At 36.9% G+C, this 27,151-nt stretch overlaps 1 protein-coding gene across 3 annotated transcripts in view; it reads right to left on the bottom strand.

The window, feature by feature from the left end:
• The window catches only part of LOC114053709 (lymphocyte antigen 96-like), a 90,348-nt gene extending 63,769 nt beyond the window's left edge, over positions 1-26,579 (bottom strand). Inside the window, exons 1-5 of one of the 3 annotated variants that reach the window (XM_027876837.1) lie at positions 26,353-26,568; positions 21,762-21,851; positions 14,086-14,217; positions 5,997-6,049; positions 3,718-3,838 (exon numbers count right to left, since the gene is read on the bottom strand). In XM_027876837.1, the coding sequence (XP_027732638.1) occupies positions 3,734-3,838; positions 5,997-6,049; positions 14,086-14,217; positions 21,762-21,851; positions 26,353-26,464 (492 nt within the window). In that variant the 5' untranslated portion in view covers positions 26,465-26,568 and the 3' untranslated portion in view covers positions 3,718-3,733. Of the gene's footprint in view, positions 1-3,717; positions 3,839-5,996; positions 6,050-14,085; positions 14,218-21,761; positions 21,852-26,352 lie in introns of those variants that run through there. The other 2 variants (XM_027876838.1, XM_027876839.1) reach the window with 2 other exon arrangements.
• Positions 26,580-27,151: the final 572 nt, after the last annotated feature.

Here is a 27,151-nt window from a genome sequence, read left to right as displayed (position 1 = left end):
AGAAACTCACTGGATAGAGCACCATGCCTAGAGTCAGGAAGACTCATCTTCCTGAGTTCAAATGTGGCTTCAGACACTTAGTAGCTATATGACTCTTGGCAAGGCACTTAACCCTGTTTGCCTCAGTTTCCTCACCTGTAAAATGAGCTGGAGAAGGAAATGGCAAATAACTCCAGTATATTTGCCAAGAAAATTCCAGTTGAGATTACGACGAGTCAGAGACGACTGAAAGCAACTGAACAAATTCTGTTTTTATTCATTTTGTTAAATATTTCCCAATGCCTTTTTAATCTGGTCTGGCTGCACTTGGAAGTGGATCTGGGGCACTTCTGAGTTACTTGATTCTGCCAAATATGTTGTATGGACCCACTGTGGTGGATTTACAGTAGAACATGGAGAAGAGTCACATCACTCCAAATTGCTTTCCAGAATGGCTAAACCAATTCACAGTTCTACCAATAGTGCATTATTGTGTCTGTCCTTATATAAGTCCTCAAGAAATTATTTTCCTTTTTTTGTTATGTTTACCAATCTAATGAGTATAAAGTAAAACCTCAGGATTGTTTTAATTTCCATTCCTCTTATTATTAGTAATTTAGAGCATTGTTGATACCTTGCCTTTCAGCTTTTGAAAATTGCCAGTTCATATCTTTTGACCACTCATCTATTGGAGAATGGCTCCTGTTTTTATACATTTGTATCAATACTTTATATTTCTTCATTTTCAGATCTTTGTCAGATAAATTTGCCACAAAGATTTTTCACCAGTTAACTATCTTCCTTTTATTCTTCACCACAATATTTTTGTTTATGCAAAACCTTAATTTTATATAACCAAATGTAGCAAGTCTTAGGACTTACTCTCCTGATCCACATGTGCACTAGCAGATTGGGACCACAGAGCACAATTGGCTACATTTCTCTTATCAGAGTTCTAGAGGTACTCTTGAAGGACAGTGGAATTTTCCTATTGTTCTTGGCTCAAGACTCCATATATATATATATATATATATATATATATATGTATTTTTCTCAATATCAATAGCCAGCAATTGCTACCCCAAGCTAAATGCACAGTGAATAGAATACTGGAAGTCTTGGTTCAAATTTGGCCTCAAACAGTTACTAGTTATGGGACCTTGGGTAAGTCACTTCAATGCTATCTGCCTCCATTTCCTCATCAGTCAATAAGCATTTGGATTTTTTGGTTTGTTTATTGTGAGGCAATGGGGGTTAAGTGATTTGTGTAGGTTCAAACAGCTAGTAAGGGTCAAGTGTCTGAGGTCAGATTTGAATTCAGGTCCTCCTGACTCCAGGGCAGGTGGTCTATACACTGTGCCACCTAGCTGCCCTTCAATAAGCATTTATTTAAGCACCTTACTATGTGCTAGGCACTGTGCTAAGCACTAGGAATATAAAAAAAGGCCAAAGAGAGCCCCTGCCCTCAAGGAGCTCACAATCTAATGGGAGAAGCAACAAGTAAAGAAATACGTACAAACAAGCTATATATAGGATAAATAATAAACAAATAAATAAATAAGTAAGAGAGAGGAGGAACTAGAATTAAGAGAGGTTGGGAAAGTCTTGTAGAAGTGGGACTTAAAGGAAGTCAGGGAAGCCAGTAGCTGGAGATAAAAAAGGAGAACATTCTAGGCATGAGGAATAGCCAGAGAAAATGGCCAGAACTGAGAGATGGAATGTCTTGTTTCTGGAACAGCAAGCAAGCCATTGTCACTGAACTGAAGAAAACCTGGAAAGGAATAAGGTATAAGAAGACTGGAAAGAGAGGAGTAGGGGCAGATTTTGAAAGACTTAACAGAGAATTTTGTATTTGATCCTGGAGGTGATAGGGAACCACTGAAGTTTATTGAGCAGGGGATGTGAATGTATAATGGGGATCATAATAGCGTCTACTTCACAGGGTTGTTATGAAGACTAAATGAGATATTCGTAAAGTGTTTAGTACAATGCTTGGCACATAGTAGACACTTAATAAAGGTTTATCCTCTTCCCTTCCTGGTTAAGAACATTTCCAGCCTTTAACACAGTGCCTAGCAAATAATAGGTGCTTAATAAATGGCTATTGATTGATCCATTTTTCAGTGCCAACTTAGCGTCTCACCAGGATCATTTACCAGTTGATACCTCCTCAATATCATCAATAAGCAGTTATCAAGTATCTTTTCCAAAGAGATACTTACTGAAAAGATAGAGCTATAACAGGAGTATGAATACATCCCCCTATACTAAAAGTAGTAGCTACAAACATTCTCCCCACCACCAAATTCACTTTATGTTACAGCATAGTCAATGGATGAGTCACTCTTTTGCTTGTAGGATACAGTGTCTCAGCTCCCAGGTTGATCATTCTCTGGTCAGGGTCAAGCAGGTCACTCTACAGGTCTAATGCATTCCTGAGCTAAGTTGGTAGACCTTTGGTAACTCAACCTTTAGAAGCTTACACATTCACAATCTAGTCCATGCCATCTCTATGAATACTCATCTAAGCACTGGGAAAAACAAATACAAAGAGGCAAAGTGTTTACAGTCATACATCAGCTCAAGTGAAAAGAATGAGATTCTCTCAGTCAAAACTCATAATAGAGAAAGAAACTAATTTTCCCCATTAAAATCATTTGTATGCTTTTTCATTTCCAGCTCTGCAGTCAATAAAAAGGCTTTTCTTCACCATACAGTAAGTTGACAAGAAAGTCGCAGCATATCTTCAAATGTTCTTAATTTGGGGCAGGGTCCCTCCATTATAAGCTGGCTTCCAGAAGTCAGCTCATTAAACCCTACACATGGATTGGCAGCAAGCAAAACACGGTGCACATGCTCTGAGGATTGGTCCCCTATCAGCCAGTCTCTTGTACATGAAATTGCTCTGCTCCTCTAATTTGTTTATTAAATGACAAATCTAGGTCATATCCCATAGTCTTTCTATTACGTCATGTATGTGTACACACACACACATACACACACTCACACACACACACATACACACACTCACACACACACACATATATATATAAACACTAAGATATATATGAAGAGAGATCTTATATATATATAATGAAACATATATACTAAATATAATATATATAAAATGATTAGGTGACTGAGGTCAATAATATATGCAAGCAATTATGGATTGTATATAGATTATTTGTATGTGTGTATATATGTACATGCATATTCATATATACACATATATGCAAGTGTATCTAGACAACACCTTTCATTCCCCTGGACCTTTGTTCCCTCATCTATAAATTTAAGGGATTAGACTAGATGACCTCTAATTTCTCTTTTAGTTCTAAACCTATGTTTCTATAATCTTGAAATTTGGAAATGATACACCATGTTCACTCCCACTTTTGTTCACACTATTCCCTTCTCTCAGAATGTCCTTTTTCCTTTCTCTCTATTTATCCAAATTCATCCCATCCTTGAAAGCCCAAGGACAAGCCCTACATTATCTATTCAGCCTTCCCTATCTCATCTAAAACTGTTGATATCTTTCTTTTCTGAACAAATACAGCATTTGCAGATAGAACTTGTACAATCTATTCCTTAATTATGTGCTATCTCACATTATTCTCCCAAATGTTTTATATTTGTTCATCTTTTCCCTACTGGAGCATGTCATATACTATTTTTATATCCTTTACAGTATCTGCTACTCAATAAATATTTGTTGATTGAAAAGTCATTTCATTTTTCTAAAATCAATTTATTTTTTAATAAAATTATTTTTGAGTTCGAGTGTAATATTACAACAAAACAGTGAGTCTTCTATACCACCAGAGAAGGCTTCTGCAATAAAAATATAGAATCCCTAAAACAGAGAATATAGAATATGATGAATACAGTACATGATGCACATACATTTTTCTAAAAAACTATTTCATTCTCCAAATATTTCATTTTTCAAAGATTAAGAGTAAAACATTTCAATTCTGAGTTAATCATAGTTTTCTCAATTCCTAAAGTGCTGAAACTACATCTTTGCATTCAGTGATCAAAAATTTTATTTTAAAATAAACGTAGGCAATTGATCAGCTTGATGACTCAGTAAACCTTTGTCTGGGGTTTTGATCTTTTTTTCCCTAGGGACAGTATGGTCACACCCACTGATAACCCAGGGAGATCTTTTTTTTATTTGTTTGTTTTTTTGTTTTTTAGGCAATTGGGGTTAAGTGACTTGCCCAGGGTCACACAGCTAGTAAGTGTCAAGTGTTTGGTCTGAATCCAGACTTGAACTCAGGTCCTCCTGACTTCAGGGCAGGTGCTCTATACACTGCGCCACCTAGCTGCCCCTTTTCAGGGAGATCTTGAGAGGGTTGGGCATAGACCACAGAGCCAAAGAGCTAAAGTCCACTAATAGGGAGTGGGGAGGAGGCCCCCTTCCCATGCCCCACACCTGGAGATTCTAATGCCTGCCTTGGGGCAGGAACACATTTTAGTTGCATATGCTCTCAACCGTGTATCTGGAAATGAAGAGGAGAGTTCCTGTACTGTCCAACTAACTCAGGAAATAGAGTAGGGCAAAGTCAAGATCATTTGCTCTAGCATATCATGACAGTCCCTTGCTGCTCTTTCAATTCCAGGGGCACATGCATGGTACTTTTCTTCCCAAGAATCTCACAGTACCCAAGAATTCTCTTTTGTCTTTTCTATGTAACTGAGTCCTTTAATTCTCCAGAACTCAACAAGATCCAGGAGACCACCTCTTGAGATCACCAATTCATAACACTCCAGAATGCTAGGATTACCAGAATGTAATCCCTACCACTCAGATTCTTGATTCTTCTCTGTGGTTGCCACATCCTCAGGGCAAGGCCAAGAGGTAAATCCTTGCCTCTTCCATGGCTGCAGCTAGGGACCCTAGGTCCAGGAATTTTCTCCAGTGGCATGGGTTAGAGAACTTGCAACTGCAATGGACCTCTACCCCAAGACTGTTATAATTGAATAATGTAGGTAAAGGGAAGCTGTAAACATGTATTTTTTTTTCACCATTTTCTTTTCACTAATTCTTTGGAATTTCAAAAGTTTAGGAATAATTTATGACTAAAAGGCTAGAAACTTAAGAAAATTTCCATTCTTCACAAAGAAAAGCAACTTAAAGTAAGAAATGTATGAAGTTATAAATTAAACATATATGTATACATATATACATATATATACATAAGCATATATATATACACATATATATACATAAGCATCCACATTTACAGTATTCTTTAAGGTTGTATATTTCTCCCCCAAAGGTGTAAGCCTCAGTCTATGCCTGATAATAAAATCTTTCATACACACACACACCCATACATGAATTATATTTAACTTGGTAAGAAAATGCTATGCTTTTTCATCAGACTAAGATGAAAAACATTCAGGATCACTTCAGGTGCCATAGAAAGTTACATAAAATGGACTTGGGACTTTTTGATCCCAAAATAATTGGATATAAAGTAGATTCCAATATATGCCTAAATCATTTTTAGTCAAATAAGTTGGACACCTTTCAAAAGAGAAAATCTCTGTCAATCTTAAACTGGTGTGATCTCAAGTCTCAAAAGATTAAGTGAAGATTGCTTATAGACAATGGCTACTTTAAACTCTGTCTATGTTGACTCAAATTCCATTATTCCATCTACTACATCAGAGGTGTCAAACTCACCTCACTCTGGAGTGAGCCGCAAACCAGATTAAAATGTGATTAGGAAATATTAACCAAAAAATAAAAATACAATATTACACAGATAATGTTAATAGGTAGTTTTCTAAGTCAATATGTGGCCCACAAAGATGCTCATGAATGGTTTGATACCACTACATCACACCACACTTCCTATCTATCTAATAACACCACCACAAGCTAATTTTTTAACATTAATCTTTAATGGCTATTTTTGGAGCACAAAATTAATTCTTTTACATTTTTAACACATTATTCCAGTAGACTAGGAAACATTGAAATTTATTTTGAAAAATACCTTAGGAAACTTTAGGAATGAGAAGGAAAAGGACACTGTTGTATTGATGGTCTCTACAAAACAAAAAATTTTTTTATTAATAAACAACATGGATTTTTTCCCTTAGAAGAAAAATGAACTGATCTCATAGTTTTTATATATCTTTTAGAGTGTAATCTTAAGCAGAGCCCTCCATAGACAAAATTGGATGTGCACACACGTAGGGAACATTTATGACCAGGGTCCATGAAAGAAAAGATAACAAATTCATACTTCTGATTCTGCAGGGCCATCAGTGCTTTCTGGTAGTATCATCAGGTTGTTCTCTGCCAGGTCTGCATCTGGGTAACAGATCTCATCTCCGCTGTTTCCCGCTGGTTGGTATCTCTGCTGTTATTTGCCTTTCTCTCCTAGGTTATTCTCACTGCTGCTACCTATTTGGCTTCAGCTGGAGTCCTCAAGCTGGGGTGCTATCTCTTTTTCTTACAAGAGCAGGGGTAGGCTCTGCCATTTCTCTTTTAGTTTGGAGTCTGCAGACTAAGCTGTTCTTTCAGTTTGGCACATAGGCCCTTCACATAGACACACACACACACAGACACACACACACACACACACACACACAAACACAAACAGACACACACACACACACACAGTCATCAAGCCAAGGAAAAGTAGCCTTTCCTTAAGAAGAATGGTCTATTAGTTCACTATCTGATTTAGGGTTAGAAATTCCTGATAATTTCCATCTAACCCTTTATGGGGATCCTGTGCCATCAAAATCCACTGGGGGAATAAGGAGATTCTGCCAAAGATGAGAATGTGTAAGTCTGAGCCACCATAGGTTTCCCGTCATCCAACAATACCCACTGTGCCTCCTATGCCAATCAGAAGTTGTGGAAAAGCAAGAACAAAAAAGCTAGGTGTCACTGCTAATTATTTTTTTTAATTTTTTTTTGTGAGGCAACTGGGGTTAAGTGACTTGCTTAGAGTCACATGGGAAAGGTGCTCTATACACCGTCTGAGGCCGGATTTGAACTCAGGTCCTCCTGACTCCAGGGCTAGTATTCTATCCACTTCGCCACCTAGCTGCCCCACCACTGCTAATTTGCATAGCACTTTAAGGTTTACAATGCACTTTACAAATATTGTCTTGTTTTATATCTTAAAAAAAAAGTAAGGGCTATGATTACTCTCCATTTTACAGAGAAGAAAAACTGAGTCAGAGAGTCTTCCTGAAATCTTGACTTGAGGTCCAGAACTCTCTCTACTGCACCCCAGAGCTGATAGGAAACTCTAGCCCTGCACCTCAAATTCTTTGTTCTAAATCCTGCCTCTATAATATATCTCTTATCAGCAATAAGTTTCCCATGTTTTTAGCTACCCTTGAGTCAAGTTTGAACAGAATTCACATTTGTTAGTCAAAGGAAATTTTATTAGCTGGACACAAAGGACTAAAACTGACTCATATTCTCATCACTGCTAAAGTTCTCCAAACAGCAGTCTTTGCCAAGTTCCTGCACTTCCTTTGTAACCTAGTCACTTCTCAGTTTCCTGCAAGCTAGCTTCTGTCCCCACAGAAGCTCTTTCTGAGGTCTCCATTTCCCTCAGTTGCCAAAATGAAAGATTTTTCCTCACTTCTTGTTCTTGAACTTGTGTCCTTGAACATTCCATCTTTGATACTTCCTCCTATCTCAGCTTCACCCTTTCAGTCTCTATCAGGGCTTTATCTTCCTCCTCCACTTTCTAAGTGTGGGGAATCCCTTTACATTTTATCGTCAGCCCTCCTCTTTTATCTCTCTATAATCTTCTCTCCTGGCAATCTCATCTATTCCCATGACTTCAATTACTAACTCTGTGCAGATGACTTCTAGAGCTCTCTATCCAGTTCAGATGTTGCCACTAAGTTCCAGACTTGAAACCCAACTGTTTGCTGGACATATTTATTTTTATTGATGGCACCATCATCTTCCTAAGTACCCACGTTCAAAGCCTTAGAATCACCTTTGATTTTTCCCTCTTTCTTATCCTTTATTTTCTTATCTCACATACCCACTATTTCCAATTTGACCCTCATTACCTCCTGCTTGGACTGACCCTCATTACCTCCTGCTTGGACTATTGTAATAATCTCCTTACTGATTTCTCCACCTCCACAATCTCCTCCTCTCCAATCCATCTATCTCTGAGCTGCAAAAATAATCTTCTAATGAACAAGATAAATTTGCTAATGCACAGATCGGACCACGTTGCTCTTTTGTCCAAAAACTGGCTCCCCATTGCCCACACAAACAGAAGCACAGACTCTTTGTTCCCTAATCTCATGCTGCCTTCTCTCACCTCTGGACATTTTTGGGTTTCTCCCTTCTTCCTCCACCTGCATTTACTAAAATCCTTCTCTTCCTTCAACATCCAGCTCAGGCACCACCTTTTCCATGAGTCAACCAATTAATCAGCAAAGCATTTATTAAGCACTTATTTTGTACAAAGCACTTTACTAAGCCCTAGGAATACAAAGAAAAAAGTGGGGGGAAAACAGTCCCTGCCCTCAAGATGGTTACATTCTAAAAGGGGAGACGATGTGTACATAAAAATATATGTAAAAGATATTCCTTGCAAGAGAAGGTACATGCTTGCAGAAGGCATTTGATCTGAGTCTTGAAGGCAGGGATTCTAAAAGGTAAGGAGACAGAGCATTCCAGACATAGGGGACACCTTATATAAAGGTACAGAGATGGAAGATGAAAATTTCCATTAAGTTAGGGGCAGCTAGGTGGTGTAGTGGATAAAGCACCGACCCTAGAATCAAGAGGACCTGAGTTCAACTCTGGCCTTAGACATATGATACTCACTAGCTGTGTGACTCTGGGCAAATCATTTAACCCCAATGGCCTCACAAAAAAAAAAAAAAATTTCCATAAAGTCCTCATCTCCCCAGACCTGAAAGCAATCTCTCATTATATTTTTTTTATTATATTTCTTTAAAGTTTGCAAAACACTTTATTTTCTCATTTGATCCTCACAACAATCCTAGTAGGTAGGTGCTATTATTATCTTTATTTTACAGATCAGGAAACTGAGGTAGAAAGGGGGTATATGACTTGCTTAGAATCATACAGCTGGTAAATGTCTGAGACTGGCTCTGAACTCAGATTTTCTTGACTCCACATCTAGCAGTCTGTCATTTACCTTTCCCATGAGTTTCTCTTACCACCTCCTGACACAGAGATGAAAGACTCAGAGTACAGAATGAGACATGTATGTAAGCCCTTTTGACATGGCCAATGCAGAAATTTGATTTGCTTGACTATATATACTGGATATTCTGGAATATATCCATGAGCATGAATATGTATGTGGAGATATCAAGTCCTCAAATCTTCTTCTGAGCTATGAGAATCCTGACCAGGTATATTTAGTACATTATGGCCTCAATTACCAATATTGTCCAGAAGGAGTTCATAAAGCATACAAAGAAGACCCTAAAAGGTATCATGAGGGAACCATTGAGGATACAAGTGCTGATGCACACAAGGGTGTGGCACCATCAAGATGGATGACTTGGAAATACTAGGTTATTGCATGATCCAGTTGCTCAGTAGCCTTTCTCCCTTAGGAGGACAATTTGAAAGATCCTAACTATATCAGAGACTCCAAAATTAGCTACCAAGAAAATATTGCAAGTTTGATGGACAAATGTTTTCCTGAGAAAAATAAGCCAGATGAAATTGCTAAATTTATGGAAGAAGTGAAATTATTGGGCTACACAGAAAAATATCATTATAAGAGTTTACAAGAAATTCTTTTGCAAGAGCTAAAAGCTACAGGAAATAAGGATGATGGCAAACTGGATTTGTGTAACTTGGAAAATAGAGATTTGCCAACAAAAATAGGACCATAGAAGCAAAAGAAAGAGGTGGAATAAAGCACAGAATCAGATACTAAAGATATGGAAATCTCACATCAAAAAATATTGGAGGGATCTCAAAGTCATTTAAGAACCAGAAATACAGTCCTAAAGTAGAATGAATACCATAAGCCCATAAATGGAATTTGCTTCATTTCTCCTTTTTTCAATAATGTTTCTTTTCTCCTTTCTTGCATTGTATTTAACTTTCATGTGAATCTTGGGAGGAAGGGTGGTGGAAATATTTTTAAATCCTTGTGTCTTTGAAGAGTGTTTCAAGATTTTTGTTAAAATAAATACTTCAAAAATAACAGAGTAACAGAGTAAACAGAGCAACAGAGTAAAAAGTAACAGAGTTTTGGTTGGGGAGGGAAGAGAACTAGGAGGAAAAGAAGATTTTTTTCTAATTAATTAATTTTTAGTTTTCAACATTCACTTCCATAAGATTTTGAGTTCCAAATTTTCTCCCCTTCCCTCTCCTCCCCCCCACCCCAAGACAGCATTCATTCTGAATACCCCTTCCCCTGATCTGCCCTCCCTTCTATCACCCTCCCCCCTTCTCTTATCCCCTTCCCTTTCTATTTCCCTGTAGGGCAGGATAGATTTCTATACTCCCTTGCCTGTGTGTCTTATTTCCCAGTTGCATTTGAAAACAATTATTTTTATTTTAGTGAGACAATTGGGGATAAGTGACTTGCCCAAGGTCACACAGCTAGTACGTGACAAGTGCTTGGTCTGAGGCCAGATTTGAACTCAGGTCCTCCTGACTTCAGGGTCGGTGCTCTAACCACTGAGCCACCTAGCTGCCCCTAAAAACAATTTTTAACATCCATTTTTAAAACTTTGAGCTCCAAATTCTCTCCCTTCAAGGGAAGATTTTTGAAGAAGATTTTTGCTGAACGGAAAAAATTAAAATTTAACTTAAAAAAAATAGAAAGAATAGAGAATAATCTTCAATTAGGTATGCCAAGGTAGCTATGCTAGAACAACCAAGCCTATGTTCCACCCATATGTGTGTGTGTGTGTGTGTGTGTGTGTGTGTGTGTGTGTGTGTTTTAGCTTCTTGGTGATTCAGCTACTATAACTATCTTGCATATCAGTCCCCTTCTCTTCACTCATACAGCCACCTCCCAGGTTCTCCCTTCTTCAAGTATCTCCCTTCTACTCCCTCTACTCAGCAGCCAAAGTGATTTTCCTTAAGTATAGGTCACCTTACTCAATAAATTCTGGTAGCTCCCTATTACTTCAACAGATTACAGTCTTAGAGACATACCTGTAGCACAGAGAGGTTAAGTGACTAGTTCAGGGCCACATTGATAGTATGTGACAGAGGAGAACTTGAATCCAGATCTTCTTGACTTCAAAGATGGCATTAATCAACTACATCACCCTTTTTTTCATAGATATTTTATTAGGCAGGTACATAGTGCCATAGATAGGGTGGATAGAGAGACCTGCAGTCAGGAAGACCTGAGTTCAAATGCTTACTAAATGTGTGACCTTGGGCAAGTCACCTAACCTCTGTTTGCCTGAGCTTCTTCAACTATAAAATGAGGATAATAATAGTACCTACCTCCCAGAGTTGTTGAGATGCTCAAATAAGATAATATTTGTAAAATACCTGACACATAGTGTCATATAAATTCTAGCTATTATTATGTACTGTATATTGTGTTTGTTGTTCATGCCAAGAGTAAAACATAATTGAAAAAAGGAATACAATGTAATAATATGTTTCTGTTTTAATTTTGGGATAAAATATAGCCATTTCAGTAGGCCCAACAAAAAACTCAATAAAATACCCTTAAATTATTTTTCAACTACTTAGGAAAGAAATTAAGTATCACATAGTCCAACCTCTCCCCACCCCCCAAAAAATTCAGCATATTGGATAGGAAATTTTGAAAGGAAAATCATTTAATATAATTAAAGAACTTGAATGTATATAAAATATGCATATATATACACACATATGTATGTATATAAATATATATATATGGAGTTCCCCTAATACTCAAGTCAGTTGACAGAATCACAGATGATGAGGTTTTAGTATATTGACAAGATGTTAATACCCTCTCATACTTTTTTCTGTGTATGATCACCTCTATAATATCATTGGCTTTTAAAAAAATGACCACACCCTTGTGTGGCTTTAGATATCTAAGCCCTGACAATAGCTAAAGTTTGGCAGATTCTATGAATCAAAAAGTATAAGAGATAGTTAGCTATGAAAGTAGAACTAAGCTCTTCACTTCTTAAGAGGGAGAATAAGGGGATTTTCTTTCCTTCCCCTACCCACTGACCATGCTGTTTAATAGCAAAGCTACCTACCCAGAAGTAGCAACCCAATTCAGCATTTAAAGAATAAGTTCGTGGTGCAGTGGATAGAGCACCAACCCTGGAGTCAGGAGGACCTGAGTTCAAATCCAACCTCAGACATATAACACTTCACTAGCTGTGTGACCCTAGGCAAGTCATTTAACCCCATTGCCTAGCCAAAAACAAACAAACAAACAAAAGAATAAGTTCAGGGGAATTTGAGGGAGTAGAGACCTACACTCCAAAATGACAGCTAGAGATAAAGTCACTTGAGGCTAACAGCAGTGTCTAGGAATGTGTCCACTGACAGGAGAGAAGAAAGCTATCCATGAACTAGTCAGAGCTAGTTCTTTCAAGATTGTAGCTAGAGGGAAGACCAGACCCTGGGGACCAAGCTAAGCAAGTCAACCAGAAGAAACACTTAGCCTTGGGGGAAGTTTGTAAGGATTTCACTGGAGATAATGTACTTCGATGCCTAACAGTACCAAAACAATGAGCAACTTCAACCACATGTGTTCCCCATGTGTATCCTTCACTATTATTGTACTCTTAAGCTTATGGTCACTGTACCCTGTGTTTATGGGATGAGTTACTGTTCTTACCATGCCCTAGTAAATGCCTTTACTAAAAACTAATTGCATATACTGGCTGACAGTCTTAAGGAGAAGCACACTGGTAGGGGCTCCTAAGCATTAGTTTTAGAAGAACAATCTCATACTGCAAACACAAGTATAAGTTGGAGGCAGTATGCCAAAGAAGAAACAATGGGTGTGCATATGTGGGTGTGTGTATACACACATACACATACCTACATAATGTATGTGTATACACACACACGGACAGATGGTACAGTATGGAGGGTTGGGTCTGGATTCAGAAAGACTCTTCTTCATGAGTCAAATTTGGCCTCAGACACTGAGTAGCTGTGTAACCCTGGACAAGTCATTTAACCCTACTTGACTCAGTTTCCTCATCTGTAAAATGAGCTGTAGAAGGAAATAGCAAACCACTCCAGTATCTTTGCCAAGAAAACCCCCAAATGGGGTCATGAAGAGTTGGACATGTCTGAAAAACAACTGAACAGCAACAACAACCATACACACACACACACACACACACACACACACACACATATATATACACACATATGCATGTATACATATGTGTATATATGTGTTTGTATATATACAGATATTATATAATACTACATACATATACAAATATATGTTACAGGTTGTATTTATCTCTTTAGTGGTAACTATGTCTGAATTCAGTATTCTTTTTAAAATTACACTCTTAAAATTTTAATGTACTTCAAAATATTGTTTTGCTAACTCCTAAGGGCTATGCGCTTTCATGGAGCCATGATCACATTTATGTATTCACCCAGACACATACAGATGTAGATACACAAACACACACCTTTCAGACTTGTGATTTCTTTGGGGGAGGGAATTCAGAGAGTGAAAGCAAGAGCGAGAGAAAGAAAGAGAGAGCGAGAGATGATATAAATAGAGATGACATCAATGTAGATATAGCTATATAGACAGATGATGTTGATACAGATAAGGATAGAGATGGAAATGGTAGAGATATAAATAGACAAATATAGATAGACATATTATAGATACAGTTCTAGATAGTCCAGATGTGTGATTTCATGAGGAGAAGGAATTACCTATACTAGTTCAGATCAGCAACTGCTCACCAATTTACAGCCTTATAGAACTCCCCAAGGTACAGAAAGGTTAGAGTGACTTGTCTACGGTCCCTCAGCCAGTAGATATGAGAGGCAGAACTTGAACCCAGGTTGTTCTGCCTCCAAAGCTGGCTCTCTAGATTTGCTGCCTCATATAATAAAAATAAAATGAAACAAATGCTTACCTCCCTTTAAAACTCTGCAGAATGAGTAACCACCATCAGCCCCATGGCATAAGACTTCTTTCCTCAGTGGCATTATTACAGATGATTTAAATTCTGCATGAATGTTAAAATATAGGTCTCTCAGGTCTCTCCCTAAAAAAAATTATGTCTATTATTCTATTATCACATATTGTTTAGAAGTGAAAAAATATACATTCTATACCTATAAAAAGAAGGAAAATATCAGGACAAAGAGGAGAATAAAGAAGAAATACATCTTTAGCTAGGTTTTAATCAAAAAATTATTTTGAAAATTAAATTTTAATTATTGAAAATTTTTTAAAGTATCTATAACCATTCTTTTAAAATAGTTTTGTTATAAACTTAACAAACATAAATATTTCCATTAGCAATGAACAGGAAAAAATATTATATATGAAACCATGAATCTCTATTATGCATATCTTGGTTTTTAAGTATATATCAAATTTAATACAATGTTATTGTTGACTTAGAGAAAATAGGGTGGGGGAATAATATAGTAATTCAACATAATCCTTTATAATAATGTTTTATGTTGAGGGAATTTTTTTCAAAGTATTTCTCTGCCATCCTCATCATGTTTCCTTATCATTTGCTACAGATAGATGATTTGTATTCATGCAGACTACACTGCAAGTTCGTTTCCTCTGGGGGCAGCTAGGTGGCGCAGTGGATAGAGCTCCAGCCTTGGAGTCAGTAGGACCTGAGTTCAAATTCAACCCCAGACACTTGACACTACTTACTAGCTGTGTGACCCTGGGCAAGTCACTTAACCCCAATTGCCTCACGAAAAAAAAAGAGAAAAAAGTTTGTTTCATCTAATAAACTGAAAATTAATGCTTAAAAAGGGGGATGATAATGCTGTCTCCATCCAAGTACCTTGCACTCCCTCCCTCCCAAAGCCTTCCTTTCCTCCTCTTGGGGACAACACTGCTTTGTATCTTTGTGCTATTCTGAAATTCCTTCTGTTATCTTCTGGTATTTTAAAAATGTTTCGTTGGTGCTCTTTTCTTTCTTTTTTTTTTTCTCTTGGGGGTGGAGGGAGGAGAAGCATTGCTTTCACCACCCTCCCCACTTTCTCTCCTCCCTCAATTGTCCTCCACAAAAAAAGTAAAAGCCCTGTCTTATAACGAATAGGCATAGTCAAGCAAAATATATTAATTCATTGTCTGTGTCAGAAAATAGGTCTCATTCTGCACTTCTAGTCCACCATTCTTTTGCCAAAAGGTGAGAAGCATGAATTATCATCAGTCTTCTGAAGTCATGATTGGCCATTGCAGTGATCAGAGTCCTTAAGTCTTTCAGAGTTATTTTTCTTTATAATTTGTAGTCATAAATTTTCCCCTAAGGACTTCTTTGGCTACAACTAAAAGTTTTTGTATATCATCTCATTGTTTTCATTTTTTGATGAAATTATTTATTGTTTCTATGATTCTGCTCTTTGACTCATATTTTTTAGGATTAATTCTCTTTTTCAAATGTATTTTATTGATTATAAATTTATTGCATTATGTCAGTAAAGGATATGCTTAATGTATATTTACAACAATATTTATGTCTCTAAAAATTTTATACTGCAACCTATGGTCAATTTTTGTGAAAGTACCATACACAGCTGAGAAATAGGCATACTCTTTCTATTTCTTTCTCATGGCAAAGTGTATAGAGAACTAGTATCAAAATCAGAAAGATTTCAGTTTAAGTCCCACCTCATAACGGCTGTATTTCCCTGGGCAAGTAGTTTAATCTCGAAATGCTCTAAGCATCTCTCTAACTCTATGTTAGAGAGGAGGTGCCAAACTGAATTGAAAGAGTTTCCTTAACTAAGAGTTCTCTTTATCAAATAATCTCAAACCCAATCCCTATTCTTATTTGCATTAATTAATCTCTAGAGATAATACATAAATTTCATAAAATTAATTTCATAAATTTTTCTTTCTTGTTTTTCTCTGGACTTATGACTTGGTGGGACTGATGCTATATAAGAACTAAATGAAATTGTAAACCTAATACCCCTCCCTTCCCAAGAGACTGAGGGACAATTATGCCTCCCAGGTATTAGGGTGGGGGGGAGGGGTGTGTTTGTATCTTTGTTCTTACTATACCTTTCAAGTAAACATTCCTGTGTGAAAGCAAAGATGATTGTTAAGTGGTCAAATGGAACTGGGGTACTGTGAACCCCTAAAATTAGAGAACACAGTTGTTGAGGGCCTAAGCCAGTGGCAGACTAGATATCCCCAAATGTTCTTAAGGATACCTAAGTACCCTGGGGAAGAGGTGAAATGTAACATATCTGGCCTTCAGGCAGTGGGGGACAGAGTAGTCACTGTTACAGTAGTAATTCTGTCTTCCCTTAGCCATGGTAAAAGAGTTGGTGAGAAGAAGGTCTTTTAGCTAACATTAGATTTGTGGACTTTGTGAAATTCATATATAAATTTCTCCCTCCCTGATTACCATGAATAATCCAAAGGCAATAACATATTTTGCTAAGAATCAGTTACTCAACTCAACTGGTACACATAGCAAAAGTGCAGAAACTTTCCTTCCTCTTCCTTTCCTATAAGTCTATATAGTCTCAAAATTGTTGGCACACTAGAGACCTATTTATTTTGCAGTTTGGGTACCCAGAATGTCTAGATTATCTAACAAAATAATATTATTATTAATAGCAACAATAACTATCATTTATATAGTGCTTTAAGATTTGCGAACAGTTTACAAATAAAATATCTGTCAAACACATTATTGGTACATCTTTCAATACATCAAGGATCCATGATTGTGTCACTAGGCATACTCCCTCAACTGGTACAATTTGCATACTGTCTCTACCTAAGTAATATCATTCTTTATCAGTTGCTGAGACCCTCAGATTTATGGTACAGGGGAACAACCTCCTGGTTATGAGGCTGGTTCACATATGTCAAGTATACCTAACTCATCACCAGAACCAGTCTTGAAGGCCTTCTAGCTTGGTAAGACTAACCAGAGCTTATGCTAGGTCAGTATAGCTTTTAAGAACCCAGATTAAGCCCCATTCAATGAAATGGCATCAGAGGAAGGCCAGAGTGGAGGAACCAATTATCCAAACACAATTAGGATCAGGACTTTAACAAGGTACAATATCCAAGGCCACTTTTGTGTTTGAAATTACGTATAATTTCTCAACTTTTGTCAGAGTATACCTGAGAAAACATGGTAATATTAAGTATGTTTTAATAACAATAAGCTAAATGAAGAATATGAAGGGTCTCATTCCTTGTAGACCTTGAGTGAGGGATTAATATTGTTGGAAATAAGGGATTTGCTTAAGGCAGCATAAAAATATTAATGAATCCTGATCGTGTTACTGAGAAGGAAATATGTATCTTTTTTCTCACCCAAGTAGAAATTCAAAAACAGTATCAAATAACTGACCCATCTATCAACCACATAGTCAGCTTTATGGCTGGGATTATAGTGGACTTAATTTGTTATTATTCCTGGGTTCTCAGCATACTCTCTCATTCTCATTAACTGGGGTAAGGAAATATTATGACAAACCACAAAACCATATTTTCTCAGCTCATATTTATTTCATATTTAGATATGAAAAGTCAATGACTTCTAGGCTCTCGGTCACTGCATGAAAACAACTGGTTAGGGAGAGAAAACCAGGGCTGAAATGTCTTTATAATCACATAGCTGGTGGTGCAGTGGATAGAACACTGGGCCTAGAGTCAGGAAGATCTGTGTTCAAATCTAACCTCAGATACATATAGCTGGGTAACTCACTTAACCTCTATTTGCCTCAGTTTCCTCAACTATAAAATGAGGATGAAAATAGCCCCCTACCTCACAGGGTTGTTGTCATAAGGATCAAATGAGGTAATATTTATAAAAAGTGCCTAGCACATAGTAAAGCCTGTATAAATATTTATTCCCTTCCATTCCTCTCACCCCAATAAGACACTGTTTACTGTTGCCTCTAGGGCTTCGATAATCACCATCACCACAAGCAGTTGTTGTTTTCATTAACCTGACTAGATTTGATAACAAGAAAAAAACAGAACACTTTCTTTTAACAGTCTTATCACCCTGCTTCTTCTCCAGAATTTTTTTCTGTTGTTTCAAGCAATCTCAGCATTCAACTAATCCAACCTATGGATGAAAGCTAGATCTCAATCAGCACAAATAATAAATCCAGTGATGTTTTCACATGTATTTGAATTCACATTATTTGAAATTGCAATTATGTAAAACGTGGGCATTGGTTCCAGCTCAGCAGAAATACTCAGTGAGAAATTGAATATTTTGACCACTTCTTGGGATTCCTAATTCACACTGATTGGGGACTGTGTAAACTACCTAACAAATCATCATCTAGTCATAAAAATGGCTAATGGAGAGCAGATACCCAAAATTAGTAAAGAGATAGTAAGAGAGCTCTCTGTATGCTTGATGAGGCCCAAAAATCACACTAGCTTTTTTGACTGCCATATCACACTGCTGACTCATACTGACCTTGAAGTCCACTAAAACCTCCAAATCTTTTTCAAAACAACTGCTATCTAATTATGCCTTCCCCATCTTGTACTTATGAAGTTGATTGTAGCCAAGAATAGGACTATGCTGAAACATCACTACTAAATTTCATCTTGGGGCAGCTAGATAGAGCAGTAGATAGAGCACTAGCCTTGGAGTCAGGAGGACCTGAGTTCAAATCCAGCCTCAGACCAAACACTTGACACTTACTAGCTGTGTGACCCTGGGCAAGTCATTTAACCCAACTGCCTAAAAATAAATAAATAAATAAATAAATTTCATCTTTATTAGATTCAGCCCAATGCTCTAGCCTGTCAAGATCATCCACTGTGTTAGCCATCCTTCCAAGCTTGGTGTCATCAGCAAATCTGATTGATCACACCATCTATGTTTTTATCCAAGTCATTGATAAAAATATTAAGCAGTACAGGAACAACCAGACATTCCAGGGCACGCTGGAAGCCTCCTACCATCTTGGCATTAAACCAATTACCCTTTCAATCCAGCCATCTAATCAGCTGTGAATCTATTTGATTGAATTAGTATGTAATTCATATCTTTCCATCCTATCCACAAGAATAGTATGAGATCAAATCAAAAGCTTTGCCAAAATCTGGGCAAACTAAATCCACAATATTCCCCTCACCTACTAATTTAGTAATACTGTCAAAAAAAGGAAATGAAAGGATAGTCTTATATGACTTGTTATTGATGAAACCATGCTGGACCTCTATAATCACCACTGTCTTTTCTCGATGTCCACTAGTCATTTCTTTAATGATCCATTCTAGAATTTCCCCAGGAATCAAAGTCAAGTTCACAGGTCTATTGTTTGCAGACTATGATCTCTTTCCTTTAGAGAAAAAAATTGGGTAAAGAAAACATCTTAAGCATAGATAATTCTTGGGATAAGGTTTAGGGCTACCATAGAGACATAAAAAAGAGAGATAAAGGATGACAGCTCAACTTTATTTCATGGTTTCACATAACACCTTGAGTCAGGGAAGAGAGATGTCTATGAAGGTGGTTGCTGAAGCCTACAAAATGGAGGTAAGCCATCCAAGTCAACTGAATAGAGTTGAATTCTGTGGGTGGGAGAGACTTGGAGTCTGAAAAATTGAATAGAAGTAGTCAAAAGCCACTTATTATTTGCATAATCTTTGAAAAACTACTTTTCTATTCTGAACCACAATTTCCTCCTCTCTAAAACTAGGAGGCTGGAAAAGGTGGTTGTATTTCCTTCTAGCTCTAACTTTGTAAGATTTTGTCTTGCTATGAATTTCTACCATTGTGCCCAAACTAATAGCCTTTCTATGCATTTGTGATGGGTTCTGTTTTTCTTGCCTTCTCAATGCGTGGAGAAGGGGGAGGGGAAAGGGGAGAATAAAACAATTTAGATGGGAAAATAAAATAAAATTGAATTTAAACTAAAAAAAAAAAGATATTGGGACATTTGACTTTCTCCAATCTTGTGGTACCTCTCTTGTTTTCCGTGTGCTTTCAAGTATTACTAACATTGACTAATTGATTACATCTGCTCATTTCTTCAGGACCTGAGACTGTAGTCCATCTGAGCCAGGTGATTTGAATTCAATAAGGGCAACTAGGTGCTCTCTTACTATCTCTTTACTAATCTTGGGTATCCACTCTCCATTAGTCATTTTATTCTGCTATTTCTGGCACAAAGGTCATTCTCCTTTTCAGTGAAAACTGAAATAAAATAAGATGAGCAGCTCTATTTTCCTTCTGTTATCAGTTATCATTGCCCCATCTATTCCCAAGCAAAAGTTCTATCTCTTCTTTTATCTTCCTTCTTTTCCTAATATAGCTTTAGAAAAAAATACTTTTTGGTAAGCTTAGCTTCCCTCACCAGGTTTGGTTCCATTCTGAGGTTTAGCATTCATTACACTCTTTTCCCAGGAATTTTCATATTTGTCCTCCATTACCTGGTATGCTTCTGTCCTCAATATATTTCTTCCTTAAATCTAAGTTGGAGGGCAGTTAGATGGCTCAGTAGATAGAGCTCCGGCCTTGGAGTCAGGAGGACTTGAGTTCAAATCCAACCTCAGACACATAACACTTACTAGCTGTGTGACCCTGGGCAAGTCACTTAACCCCACTGTCTAACCAAATTAAAAAAAAAAAAAGAATGGGAATTGTTTCATTCTTTGTTTTTGGAGCCCCAGTAACCAGCATGATACCTGGCACATAGAAACTAATTAATTAGTTAATTAATTAATTAATTGACCTGATTGATTGACCATTATAATATCCTCTAAATTGGTCAATCTGCTTCCATTCTCTCCTCTCTCTAAAGTATCCTCCACACAGCTGCCAAGTTTATATTCCTAAACATTGTTCTTACCATGTCACTCCTCTACTCAAAAATCTTGAGTACTTACTGAATCTAGGATAAAATACAAAATTCTCAATCTGCCATGCAAAGTTCTTCACAATATGACTTCTCACTAGCCTTTCCAGTAATATTTCACATCACTCTCTTACACACACCTCTTGTCTCAGACAAACTCACCTGCTAGCTATTTCCTATATGCAACATCTCATTTCCTACTAATATACTTTTGCATAGGTATTTCCCCACATCTAGAATACATTCCTCACAGTTGCCTCTTAGAATCCTTATTTTCCTTTCAAATACAACTCAGTTGCTATCTCCTACACAAGGCCTTTCCTGATCTCCCTCTTGAAATTATTTTGTATGTTTACTTATCTGGGTATATGTTATATCCATCCTCAATAGAATATATGCTCCTTGAGGAGTGCTTTACCCATAGTAGCATCTAATAAATGTTTATTAAATGAACAGACTCAAACTGAATTAAAATGAATTGAATTGAAGAAGGGATTAAAAATGTAAGAAGGAATTGAATCTTTGGGCTCCCTTCTAACTTTAAGATCTTACAAGTCTCTAGATCTCAAAATAAATTATTTTCATTCTTACTATTGCTTTTGGCTCACTGTTAAACTAGTAATTTACGCCTAAAAACAGTGAAAATTAAGTATGTGTCAAAACTTTAAAATATTTTAATGGCACAATTTGGACTATAAGCATCACCAAGGATGTCTCTTGTACCCTTTTGACTCAAAGACAACATAAGAGGTGGACTTACGTGGGACATAGTATAAAGACAAATATCCTTTAGTCTGTTTCCAATTAAAACAGGGTGTAACATTTATTGTCGGTATGGGCTTCTTGTCATCTAAATGGAATAAAGACATGCCAGTAGATTACTAAAAATTGCCTCTCATCAGTACAACTTTTTAAGTTCCCAGATTCACCCAGATGCCCACCCAGCAAGTCTTTAAATTGAAAACTTCACTGTGAGAAGAGTTCAGAGACAGTTAAGGATGGTTTGAAAAATCTTATTCACAACATGATTTACTCCAGAGTTGGACTTTTATTTTTATCTATGCCTTTTCATACTCCCTAGGACCTATTTCAATTCCGTGCTTCCTGGTCTTAAATGGAAGTGTACTGTCAGCTAAGTAGATAAGTAACAAATGCTGGTTGAATGGATGGATAGATGGATGGATGGATGGATGGATGGATGATTGAGTGAATAAGTGGCTCTGTTTCCCATCTTTTAAAGGAAGACAAACCCAAATGGTTTTTCCAATGACTATTCCATGTTGGAATCAATCCATTCAAATAAATAACCATTGTTATTTTTTACCTTATTTAGCTTATTCATTTCATTATTCTTTTGTACAAGATACATGGAAAGCATACATTTAATTTATTTTTGTCATTGCTTCTATGAAAATATTGCTAAATCAGATAAAATTAATATACGTGAAGGGAATTGCTTCTGGAAACCAAGTATCTAATGAGGGGGAAAGGACTGATAATTCAGTGTTAAATTAACTATAAAATTGGAGCCCTTTATGAGGTGATCCCTTTATGAGAAGCAAACAAGTCCCTTGAGTAATTAAATAGAAAGCAATATCATGGGCTAAAGAATAACAGGCCAGATAGAAGGCACAGAGAACTTGAAATGGGGAGATCATGAAAAGCTTTGTGAAACTGAGAGAAAAAAAGTTCAGGGACCACAAAGAGAGGATTCTGAATTCTGGGAAAAAGGCTTTGGGGACCATTTAGGCACAGAGGAATAGAACAGAAACTGTTGCTGAAACTCCATACCAGACTAATCCTCCTTTTCTCTTTTTGGACTAAAAGGCTTCATGGAAGCTTGAAACTTCTTTCTGGACAGGGAGAAAGTCTGTTTACCTTCCTTTGTTTTAAACATCTACTTTCTTTTTTTTTACATCATTTTCTTCTGAGTTTATAAACACCAAATGGACTTCACCATATACAGAGTAGAATGGAAAAAGATGATTTTTCCTGACATTGTTGATTTCTATAATATAGAGTTCAATTTAAAATATATATACACACACACATATATAATGAATTAAAAATGTAACTTTCAAAGCTGTCCTACTTTGATTCCTTCCGGACTTCCTTCTGTTTTATTCTACACATTTTAAAAGATGAGAGATTTATGTGATTTGAAGAAAAATCTGAGTATATTATTCTGCATATTTTAAAAATGTTTTGATGGTTTTCTATTCTTTTTCCTTTTTTTGGTTATCCTCTCTCTAGTCCCTATACCCCACTTCTACCCCCAATCTAGCCTCTATCATTTCTCCCCTTCCCCACCTAGAGTTCCCATCACCTCTTCCTCCAATAACCAAGTCCTCTCTGTTCATGAAAATCTGATTGAAAATACAATATCCCCTTGTCAGTCCTCCACATAATCTATAGTATATTCTAATGATAAAAAGCACTTTTGTTTTTCCTTCTATTTGTCTTTACTCAAGTGATGTCCACCATGTATCCTTCTTTTTCCTGAATTTCCTCACATAAGCATATCTTTTAAATATAAATGCTAAATCCCCTCCCTTTACCTATCCTATTTCTTTTGAATAGAATATACCCATCCAGAGCCATAATCCATGTATGGTCTTTTATTCTACCATATCTCAGTAACATTATAAAGTCAAATTTGCCTGCATGCATAAGGACTTTGAGTTTCTTTTGCTTGTGGGGCCAATACAAGTCAGAGCCAGGGTTAGGCTACTCCTAGAGGACAAGAGTGTAGTGATGTATAGTCTGCTTTGCACTTTGACCCTTTTCTTAATTGGAGAGAAGAAATAGCACTCACTTAACACTTTAAAAATTCCATCTAGTGGATGAACTGAATTCAACCACTTAGAGCCAAAAGAACTGGGTTTCAGGTTTGGCCCTGCCACTAATTTGCTGAGGAATCTTGGGCAGATAATTCACATAATTCTCTAGCCCCATTTACTCCTTTATAAAACAGAGAAAACTAATAGTGTCTTCCTAGTTAATTTTATAAAATGTGGATTCCATTTCTATCAATTTGTCATAATCACTTATTCTCTAGGTTAATTGAACATTGCTATAAACAAATATAGTACATCTAGATTTTAGCGAGGTATTTGTCCATCTGTCATGATATTCACAGATGAAGACCTTCAATGATGTCTCTTTTTCTTCTCCTTTGTCATTCTAGACTTAGCTTCTATTTCTCTGGAGTATGCTAAGGGGGAGGGATTAAAAAAGGTGGTGATTAATAAGACAGTGTGGAGTAGAATAACTCATTGCCTTGAGGATAAGATGAGAAGATGTAAACAGGTCAATACCTATACAAGGAAAATTTTCCTAACAATTGGAACTATCTAATGGCCTGCTTCAGGAAGTGATCTAGGGAAAGATATTTGCCTAATCCCCCTTACTAGAATTTTTCAAGCAAAAATTGTCTCATCACTTATTAGTATGTCTCAGGGGAGACTTCTTTCATGTATAGGTTGTATATGGCCTCTGAGGTCCTTCAAACTCTTTGATTCTGTGAGAGTCTTATACTATGCACATATAAGAGACAGAATATGTGGCCAGAAAGCAGGTCATGTAAAAAATATCTATAAATTTTAGTGTATTCTGTTCCAGAGGTCCTGGGCTCAAATATCAGTTCTGCTATTTACTTGTTTTAAGTTTCACTTTTCTGGACCTTGTTTTCCTCAGCTATAAAATAAGGGGTTTGGACCAAATGATCTTTAAGATGGTAATGATAATAATAATAACAATAATAATAGCTATCATTTGTATTGTGCTTCAAAGTTTACAAAACATTTTGGATATGTTACCGTCTTTGAACTTTACCACCACTCTTAGTTAAGTGCTATTATTATTGCCATTTTTCAAGTAAGGAAACTGAGGTACAGAGGTTTACAAAGGTAGTGTCTGAGGCAGGATCTGAATTCAGGTTTTCCTGATCCCAGGCCCAACATTCATTCTATTCTTTGTCCCCTGCCCCCAAACCAGAAAATTTCTGAGAATGAGGTAGCAAAACCCAGCTGCCTCACTGTCAACATCACTTTCATCTCTAGATTTTATGATTCTAAGAGTCAGCAGCCAAACAAGCTAAGGAAATCCTAGGCTGCAATTATAGAAGCACAGAGCCCAGAGCCAAAGAGATGTCTATATTTTGGCCTAGGCAGAACATCTGGGGCATTTCATCTAGTTATGGACATCAAATTTTATAACAGGTAAGTCAGAGCCTATGCAGAGCAAGATAGTCAGGACAATGAAGGCATTGGAAACCCTGCCAAAGGAAAAGGGTCAACTGAAGGAATTGGAGATGTTTAGCCTAGAGAAAAGAAGACCTAGGAAAGACGTGAATTTGAACAGGGATAAGGAATGGACCTGTGATTTCATAATTAGGGAACTCCTGGGTGAGAAAACACCCTCTAACAATGTAGGTCACTACCTCCTTTACAATTTACAATCTTAAAGAGCTGCCTGTATTCTAATGTTTGAATATTTGCCATAAAGAAGGAGAACTAGGCTTGTTCTATTTGTCTATTTGGGGCAGAACTAGAACCAGTGGGTGAAAATTATAGAAAGTATATTTCTTTTTTTTTTTTTTAGGAAGTATATTTCAACTCAATGTAAGGAAAAATTTCCTCACAATTTAGAGCTATCAACAAATAGAATGAATGAGTTGCCTCAGGAAGACCCATCCCTAGAAGCATTCAAGTGTCACCTTCAGGGTCAGTGACAAAGCCAAGGGAAAGTGGCCAGTCAGGATGCTTGCAATGGTTAGAGAGAGTTTGTCAAGTTTGTTTCTCTATAAAACACCTAAATTCTTTTCTTCACCCTCCGAAAATGGGGAGGGCAAAAAACAAGGATAGTAACCAAATTAGGGATTGTGAGAAGGTTCATAGAGCCTCTAGAAACCCTAGCCCAGCTCAGAAATCAAGAATGGTGGAGAACTAGCTGTGTTTCCACCATGTCAGTGACACTGGAGAACACAGAAACCTATCAGTTGGGGAGGGATGGTGGAAAATAACAGCAGGCAATTATTATAGTGATGGGATGGAATCTTGAACTGAGCTCAAGATACAGTAAGGTGGTGACCACTGGAGGATGGAGTGGGGGAGAAGGGGGGAGGGGAATTATCATTTAGGGTCAAACATAACATAAATTAGAAAAAATAGTCTCATGTAAAGGACAGGAACTTCCTTAAAGCCAGGATTAGGGGTTGCTGGTACAATTAACAGGCAGTCCTTTTCTCCAAAAAGCATTTGCCATCTCTGACCCTGTAAGTGCCTAAATATTGTTCTTGGGAAAACTCACAATCAAAACAATTGATAGGCTGAAGCTTGTAGTACACTTACCACAGGAAGAGTATGTTATCTCTCCATCTGAGGTGTTGCAGGTCCACCTATTTTTCACTGACTCAATGAATGTGAAAGTTAACAGGGTGGAGAAAAACACAATCTGAAGCATAATTAAGTATCTTTTAAAGCTTTCAAAACGAAAATAGAAGAGCAGTGAATTAGTATCTTATTGTTTCCTGTCCGGTTGTAAGAAGAAAAAGTTTGACTTAGTCATAAGTCACATGATTTCTGGCTTCCTATTCAATTTTATTTCCTGTTTTTCTGATTCTCAGTATTTGTACTGCCTTCCAGTAAGCAATTCCTGTAAGATGAGAGGGAAGGAAATAAATGCCTACATATTTGCTCGTCATCTTTATATATACAAAGAACAGCCACTTAACAATGAATGTGCAAAAACCCTAACGCAACAGTTCACCAAATCTAGTGAAACTAAATGTTAAAAATAATAGTGATCTGAGCTTTAAAAAAGAAAAATCTTTCCCATTACCAGAAAAAAATTAATAGTCACAACTGCATGTAGAAATTTTGTAGAAGAGAGAAATTGGGCAAGGCAAGAATTGGGCAATTTGCTTTAAGAAAAGGAGACTGTGCCCACTCCCTCATTTCACCAATAGTACCAGCTCTCTGAACTATCAATCACATTAGACAGGCAGTGATGGTTTTAATTTCTCTTTATTCCTTGGACAATTAGTTTTACTTCTCTAGTCCTCAGTTTTTTCATCCTATAAAGGAGGTTGGAGTAGAATCATTAAATGATCTTTAAGGTTTCTTCCAGCTCTAAATCCTATGACCTTGG

Source organism: Vombatus ursinus, unplaced genomic scaffold (assembly GCF_900497805.2).
Source record: "Vombatus ursinus unplaced genomic scaffold, bare-nosed wombat genome assembly UNPS02014812.1, whole genome shotgun sequence".
NCBI lineage: Eukaryota > Metazoa > Chordata > Mammalia > Diprotodontia > Vombatidae > Vombatus > Vombatus ursinus.
Note: the sequence above shows the minus strand (reverse complement) of the source record. Positions and strands in the feature narration are given on the sequence as shown.